Genomic DNA, 8,016 nt, shown 5'->3' with positions numbered 1-8,016 from the left:
TCCCACCCTCGTGCCTCTGTCCTTTTCCCATGGGCCTGGTCACATCCCGTGCCACAGGCAGCTCTGCCCCCTAAGACTGTCTATGTCCATGTCTCTCCCGGGAAGTGTGGGCATCCTCCTCCTCCTCCTGTGGCACAGGGGGTTCAGATGGCTCTCCTGGGGCTGGGAGGAACAGCAGAACAACTGCCACTGCTCTCTGTGTTCCTTGCAGACCCTGAACTCCATGGACAGCATGCTGAGGACAGTGGTGCTCAGCTTTCCTGCCTCTCGAGTCAGCGAGGAGCTGCAGGGCATCTTGGAGGTCTGGCACAAGCAAAAAGGGGGGGGGGTCCCAGGGCTGTTCCTCAGCCTGGAGGGGAGGGTTTGCCCACTGCTGGCTGAGTGGTGCCCAGAGCAGTGCTGAACAGGCAGAGTGCCCTGCGGGGAGGGTGCCCACCTCCTGTGGGGAAGCGGGGGCAGGCCCCAGGCTCTTGTGGAGCACAGGGGCTGCAGAGGGTGGCACCTGCCCTCCTGTATGGCCATGAGGTTGGCTTTGGGCCTGTGTGCCTGACCTGGGCGGGAATCCAGGGGCAGACACCCCACTGCAGGCTTTGCTGGAGGGGAGAGGAACCCTTGAGGGATGGGGCGAGCACGGCCCAGCAGTGGAGCTGTGCTGCTGGTGTTGGAGTCTGCTCCCAGGGCTCACCCGCTGCTTCTCTTGTCCCAGCTGCTGCTGGACTTCACCAGATGCGAGAGAGAGGCTGTGAGGGAGAGGGCCATGGCAAGGATCGATGTGCTGACCCGTGTGCTGTCCGACTACTCCACTCTGCAGGTAAGGACCAGGCCCCCTCCAGCCAGGCCATGCCCCCATCCCTGCTGCTCTCCATGCCAGGGCTGCTGCCCACATGGCTGCTCTGAGAGACGGGGACGCAGGGCTCTGCACAGCCTGGTCTCTCCAGGAATCCAGCCCTGGGCAGACTCTCAGATGGGGGGCTTTGGCACCACCTTTGTGCCCTCAGCCCTTCTGCTCATGCCTCCCTCATCCAGGCCCATGCCAACGTCGGAAGAGGCACTGCTGGACCTGTCTGCTCTGGGGAGATCCAGCTCCCGCTCCTAGGAAAGCTGCTGGGGCGTCTCATCCTTTTCCGGTTCTCCGAGGAACAGACAAGCTGTGCAGCTTTCCATGCTCTTTTTGCCTTGGCTGAGTTCATCTGTAAGTAAAAAAGGCAGAGCAGTGCTGGGCTTCATTGCTCTGCACACTGACATCTGAGAGATCTGCTTCCTAACCCACTTTGCCCCTCCCAGCTGCTTCCCAGAGCTTCCCAGCTGCCACTTTGCTGCAGATGCTGAGTGCTCTGCTCAAGGCCAGGACCTGTTTGCTGCTGCTCTCCTTCCTCCCCTTCCTTTCAGGATCTTGCAGCCCACTGGTTTGTGGGCCCCACAGGCAAAGCCCCTCTTGACTTCCCTGTCCCAAAGCCACGTCTTCCCTGGTGGGGAAGAGCAGATCCCCCACCCTGGCTGGTCCCTCCAGTGCCTATAGCAAGAAGCTGTTCCTGATGCCCTCCTGAAATCCTGGACTGCTCCTGTCCTGCCCCCTTGCCAGCAGATGCCAGGGAGGTTTGGTGAGCTTGCTGGCAAAGCTGCTCTGCCTTCCTGACTCTTGTGTGTTTGCCCTGGTGTTTAGTTGAATCCAGGCTAAAGGACAGAGCAGACCAAGTCCACCGGGAAGCCGTGACCACCTCCGCGCTGTGTTCTCTGAGCGCCAGGGACTGTGCCAAGGTAAGGAGCTGCGCCCTTGCTGGGACTCCTGTCCGTGGCACCAGCAGGGCACTGGTGTGAGCCAAAGGACCCTGCAGCAGCGGGGCTGGCGTGCCCTCAGCTCCCTGGGGAGAGGGTTCCTGCCGTCCTTGAACAGGGACAGCACGAAGGCTGCACTCCAGAGGCCCAGCAGCAGCTTCAGCCCCAGCAGGAGCTCCAGTGCTCCTGGCCACCATCAAGTCCCTGGTTCTCGGTGGGGCCAGCAGCCTGTGCCCATGAGCCCTCCTCCCCCAGCAGGAGGACCCTCTCTGCTCATCTTCTGCCATGCAGGGACTGCAGGCACTGCTGCCAGCTTTGCTGTGGGCACTGCTGTCAGCAGTGGTGGGCACGTCCGGCCAGGGCCCCTCGAGCTGCTCAGCCAAGCAGCACCATCAGGGCTCTCAGCGTGACATCTCTTCCTTCCTTGCTGCCATAGGCCTTTGGAAAACACCTGCAGTCCCATGAGAGGACGGATGTCATCCTTGTGGCCATTGAGGCGTTGGGAGATGCCAGCATCCTCGACCAGCAGGTGCCCAGCAGCCTGCTGGATGTGGCCTTGGAGGACCCGGACGTCTGGCTGACGGACGTAAGTGGCCTGTGGCTGCATTGTCGTGCCCTTCAGCCCTCTGGGGTCTTGTTCCTCCCTGCATCCCTCCCTCCCAAGCACAGGTGACTCGGGCCCCCCAAGCCACCTCAAGGCAGCAGAGGAATGGGAAGGGCAACTAAGGACATGGCTGCACTCCGGGGGCAGTGCCATCCTCACCTGTATCCCCTGCAGGCGCCCAAGATAGTCAGCAGCATCCTTGAGAGCCTGCCATACTGCAGCACACAGGCAGCGTGGGAGAGAGCGGAGTCACTGCTTCGCCTGATGACCAACCTGTACCCCACCACAGTGGTCATCCTCCTGTGCAAGGCGGCTCTTCAAGGAGACAGGTACTGGCCCTGACGGCCTTGAGGGTGGGCTTGTTCCCTGTGGGGAGAGGGACCCCAAGACTCTCCGGCTGCCAGAGCCAAGGAATGCTGCGGGACAGCCTGCAGAGTCAGGCCCTCCACCCCCCCACGCTTTCCAGCCCTGCTGGCTGGTCTGCCTTCACAGCAGCCAAAGCAGGCCCAGCCAGCCCAGAGCCAGCACGGTGCTCCAGCCCCACGGGGAACACGCCCTCAGCCCCGTCCTGCCCGCACGGGCAGGGCCCCCGGGGACGCGCGGCCAGGGCTCCAAGGGGCAGGTTCTGGGGGGCTGCTCCAGGCCACAGCACTGTGGCTGAGGCAGCCCTGCTGACAGTGCTCTGCCTTCTCTGCCTTCCAGCACTGCGCCGGAGCTGTGGGAGCTGATGTCCTCCATGCCAGAGACGCTGGCCAAGATCTTGGAGGACTTTGCCAACCTGCTGCACAGACAGTGCTTCCGCTGCTCCACAGAAGGCCCCCGCACCCAACCCATGGCTGTGAGTGACCACTAAAGGCCCTGGTCCCCTCCCACCAGCCCTGCAGGCTCTGCCGGCCCCTCACGGCTCTGTTTGCTCCTGCAGTCGTCCTCCAGGAAGGCTGAGTGGGAGGAGTTGGCTGAGGAGCCCGACCTCGAGAGCCATCAGGGCTGTCCAAATGTGAGGACGGCCAGGCTGCTGCTGGAAGGGCTCGTTGGGCTGTCGCAGAGAGCCGAGATGGTGAGCAGGGCGGTGTCAGGGGCAGCCCTGTCAGCAAACGGGGGCTGGGGCTGTGTGGAAAGCAGTGGCTTGGCCTGGCCTGGGACTCAGAATGTGGGGTGACTGCTCCAAATGCCCTCCCTGCCATGGTGGGGCCTGGGGTGGCTGCCTGGGGAGCTTTTCAGGCACGGCCCTCTTCACCCAATGGACATTCTCTTCTCTCTACAGGCCAGAAACATTGAACTCTTCCTGCCGGGCATGATAAAGATCCTGCAAGTTGGCAGCGAAGACGCCAAGATGAAGATCCTGCTGGCCTTGCAAAACGTTCTGCGTCAGCTGAAGAAGAGCAAGGCCAGCTTCATCGCTGTGCAGCTTGTGGGGAGGCTCCTGCCCCTCTTTGACTCGGTAAGGCTGATGTGGAGCCTGAGCCCCTCAGATGGGCACTGGGCAATGACAGCTGCCCTGCAGCCCAGCCCTGCGAGCAGCACTTGGAGCCAGCTCCACTCCCCTGGGCTCTCCTGGGATGGCTTCTGGGCCGTGCAGCCCAGTGCTGCTTCTTCTGGGATGTGAGGCTGGAGCCGCTGCCCTCCCTGCAGCCATGATCACGGCCCTCTGCACTGTGGGCAGGGAGCTGCTGTTTGCAAAGCTCCCTTTTCCTGCTTCCTGCCAGGAGTGCAGCAAGCTGCGAGAGCTGTCCATCCGCATGCTCGCAGAGCTGCTGCAGTTGGTGGTCGGCAGGGATGAGAAGAGGATGAGGAAGGAGGTGTGGCGGGCACTGGTGCCTCTCCTCTTCCGCATGAGCGACCAGGTCCCCAGCGTGGCCAAGGTACAGCGCTGAAGGCTGAGCCCTGACACACAGAGGGCTGGGCTGACACCCCCAGGGCTCCTGGGCATTGGGGCAAGGGCTGCTGACAGCAGGCAGCGCTCCCCCAGCACAGCCCGTGGGAAGGTCCGTGTGGAGCCAGCGCCAGCAGGGCCGGAGAAGCTGGCACGGCCCTGTGCAACACCTGCCCTGCCTGCTCCTGCAGGGCTTGGCAGCAGCCCGTGACCACCACGGCCTGAGCAGGGGCATCCCCACAGGCTGTGTCAGAGGCCAGGCCTTTGAGCATCCATGCCTGTCCCCCAGGGCTGTCCCCAAAAGGCTCCCAGACATTTGGGCTAGGGCATGTCCCAGCTTCCTAAAGGCAGGATCCCCCAGGAACAAAGCCATGATGTCTCCTTGCCCAGGCCCCCGGGCCATCTCTCAGCTCATGCTGTCCTGCAGGCCTCCAGGGAAGCCCTTCTTGCTGCTGCAGAGCTGCTGAAGTGGAAGACGCTCAAGCACCTGCTGCAGAGAGAGCGGCTGTGGGAGCTTGGAGCGTGCTTGGTAAGGACAAGCTGAGGGGCCCGGGCTGGGGGAGGGCTGCTCCCATCCCATGTCTGGGCTGGGGGCTCTGCAGCTGGGCAGAGCCTGGAGCTGCATCCCTGTTGCTGCCCTCAAGAACAGAGCCCCAGGGGCTCTTCTGCTGGCCCCTGTCCCTTCCCTGTAGCCAGCAGGAGGGGAGGCCTCTCCGTCCCAGGGGGTGCTGGCAGGAGGCACTGCTCCAGCCAACTGCCCCAGTGACAGCCCTGGAGAGACATGCCTTGTTCTCTCTGCAGCTGCAGAAGAGCAGGAGCAGGGCTGAAGACTTCATCCACCAGAGCCTGCCCTACCTGCAGGACCCTCAGGCCAACGTGCGCCTGGCGGCCGTCAGGTTCATCGGTGAGTGCCAGCCCCTGTGGTGCCTCTGGGGCAGCCTGGCCCCTGTGCCACTGCTGCCCCAGCAACGAGGGGCAGTCCTGGGGCTGCCCCAGCCCCGGCCACCCCGGGCAGGGCCTTGCCTCCCTCTGCCAGCCCTGCCCACGCAGCGGGGCTTGGTGGCTGCCTTGCTCAGTCCCACTGCCCTGAGCTTCTGGGGGCTCCTGGGCTCAGCCCTGCTGAGGGGGAGGAGGGGAGGTCTGGGGGCCCTGCTGCTGGGAGCAGGCTGGGGAGCAGGGGCTAATGGAGCTCTGTGCCCAGGACTCATCACACGGCGCCTGAGGGAGCAGACCACAGACAGTCAGGCTGACATCCTGAGCGGTGAGTGGGGAGCGTGGTCTGTCGGGAATCCAAAGGCTCTCTGCAGACGTGGGGTTTTATCTGGGCTCTGTTTCTTTCCCTCACAGCACTTCAGCCCTTGGAGAATGACTGGGACATCTCTGTCAGCTCCCTGGCAGCTCGGACAACCTCCGTTCTGAGGAGTCCTTGCGTGCAGCAAAGACCAAGAGGCCTCCTGCGAGCACTGCGCTGCTGCTGGCCGTGAGCCCGGCAGAGGTGCAGCTTGCCTTGGCTAAAGGACTGGGGCTGAATAAAACTGCAACAACGTGCCCAAAGCCCTGGTGTCCTTCAGTCCATGGTGCTGAGTGTGCCGAGCCGACCGTGTCCTTCCTGGGCTGTCCCGCAGGCAGCGGGACGCTCCCCCCTCAGCACCCCTGGCCCCAGGCTTGTGGGACAAGCTGAGCCCTGGCTGGGGCTTTCCCTGGGAGAAGCCACCTTGGCTAAAGGACAAGCTGCTGCCTGAGCCTTCTCACCCCATTTCAGGGCCACTGCCAATGTCACCCTGCCCTCTGCCGGTGTGAAGCTATTCCCCCTTGTCCTGTCACTCCAGGCCCTCGTCCAAAATCCCTCTCCAGCTCTCTTGGAACCTCTTTTAGGCACTGGAAGGGGCTGCAAGGTCACCCCAAAACCTTCTCTTCTCCAGCCTGGGCAGCCACAGTTATCCCTGTGTCCCTACACGGTGCCCCACTCTGTGACCCCTGTGTCCTCCCAGGCCCAACACCCCAGGAGGTGGCACGGCAGCAAGCCCTGTGCTGCAGCCATGTGTTGGTTTGGACCTGGCTTCCTGCCAAGTCCCCGAGACCCAGGGAAAAAGCTTACTTCCCAGAGAGAAAAAAACCCAAATAGCAGAGCTAGAGCAAAAATATAGGTGTACATATATCGCAGTTACATCCAGTAAGAATACTCATCATGGCTGGGCTTCGCAAACGAAGATTTGGGGAGGGCACTACCCACACTTGTTGCAAGAGCGTTGGTGGCTAAAAAGGTCAATATGAGATAGACATGTCTGGTTGCAAAAGGTACAGCAGAAAGATTCCTTAGGTGGTATATTCTGCAAGGCACGATTCTTTCTGCATTGTCTTTTCTCCTCAAGTGTGATCCTGCTGCGTTCTCAAAAGCATCAGCAGCGTTATAGATGGGGTGTCTCCAGGCCTCCCGACTGGAGGTCAGAGTAGACCAGTTACGGTGATCAATATGGCCAAGGCTGAGATGTTGTTTCAGGGAGTCCTTGTATCTTCTCTTTGGGGCTCCTCTCTTGTGGCAGCCAGTGGCAAGTTCACCATAGAGCAGGATCTTAGGGAGGTGGTGGTTGGTCCTTCATCCTGGAGATGTGCCCTGCCCAGCACAGCTGTGTTCTCAGCAACATGGCCTCAATACTTGTGACTGCTGCTTGCTCTAGAACAGATGTATTGGTCACATAATCTGACCAGTGGATGTTTAGGATTGTTCAGAGACAGCGTTGTTGGAAGCGTTCTAGGAGTCACAGGTAGTGGCAGTAGATGACCCATGATTCAGATCCATACAAGAGAGTAGACAGCACTATGGCTCTGTAAACACTGATCTTGGTACTTTTCTTCAGGTGTTTATTTCGCCAAACTCTTTTATGAAGCTTTCCAAAAGCACTATATGCCTTTGCAAACCTGTTGCCTATCTCTGTCAATCTTATCATCCTGAGGCTACCCAGGTAATTAAACTGCTGGGCTGATTTGAGCTCTGATTGGCCAGTGGTGATGTGGGGATGATGGAAGACTTCCTGAGGTGCAGGTTGATGGAGAACTTCTGTCTTCTTTAAGCTGACTTCCAGCCCAAAGAGATCAGCAGCCTCAGCAAAGCAGGATGTTAAACGCTGCAGAGCTGCTTCTGTGTGGGCAACAAGGGCGGCGTCATCAGCATAAAGCAGCTCCTGGACAAGATGGTTTAAGGTCTTGGTGTGGGCCTTCAGTCCCCTTAGGTTGAAAAGGCTTCCATCAGTACGGTATCGAATGTAGATACCGTCCTGATCATCGAGGTCTGCTGTGGCCCTTTGGAGCATCCTGCTGAAAAAGACTGTATCCCAGTTCACAGAATCACAGAATTAATTAGGTTGGAAAAGACCTCTGAGATCATCAAGTCCAACCTATGACCCAACACCACCATGTCAACTAGACCATGGCACCAAGTGCCACATCCAGTTGTTTCTTAAACACCTCCAAGGACAGTGACTCGCCCCCCTCCCTGGGCAGTCCATTCCCACGTCTAATCACGCTTTCAGTGAAGAAATTCTTCCTCATGTCCACCTGAAACCTCCCTTGGCACAGCTTAAGACTGTGTCCTGTTGTCCTGTCACTTGTTGCCTGGGAGAAGAGGCCGATCCCCACTGGCTACAACCTCCTTTAAGGTGGTTGTAGAGAGTGACAAGGTCTCCCCTGAGCCTCCTTTTCTGCAGCTTGAACCCCCCCAGCTCCCTCAGCCGCTCCTCACAGGACATGCTCTGCAGATCCTTCA

At 60.2% G+C, this 8,016-nt stretch overlaps 1 protein-coding gene across 1 annotated transcript; it reads left to right on the top strand.

Annotated features, from left to right (window-relative positions):
- The first annotated feature begins 3,688 nt into the window (after positions 1-3,688).
- On the top strand, positions 3,689-5,796 carry LOC120324743 (maestro heat-like repeat family member 5). Its single transcript, XM_039388776.1, has 6 exons — positions 3,689-3,821; positions 4,087-4,242; positions 4,681-4,782; positions 5,055-5,157; positions 5,455-5,514; positions 5,601-5,796. Exons 1-6 carry the CDS (start codon positions 3,714-3,716, stop codon positions 5,735-5,737), a joined length of 666 nt encoding a protein of 221 aa, XP_039244710.1. The 5' UTR covers positions 3,689-3,713; the 3' UTR covers positions 5,738-5,796.
- The last annotated feature ends 2,220 nt before the right edge of the window (positions 5,797-8,016 follow it).

Source organism: Pipra filicauda, unplaced genomic scaffold (genome assembly GCF_003945595.2).
Source record: "Pipra filicauda isolate LSUMZ 115617 unplaced genomic scaffold, ASM394559v2 scaffold687_size377397_pilon, whole genome shotgun sequence".
NCBI lineage: Eukaryota > Metazoa > Chordata > Aves > Passeriformes > Pipridae > Pipra > Pipra filicauda.
This window is presented reverse-complemented; position numbering and strand designations above follow the sequence as displayed.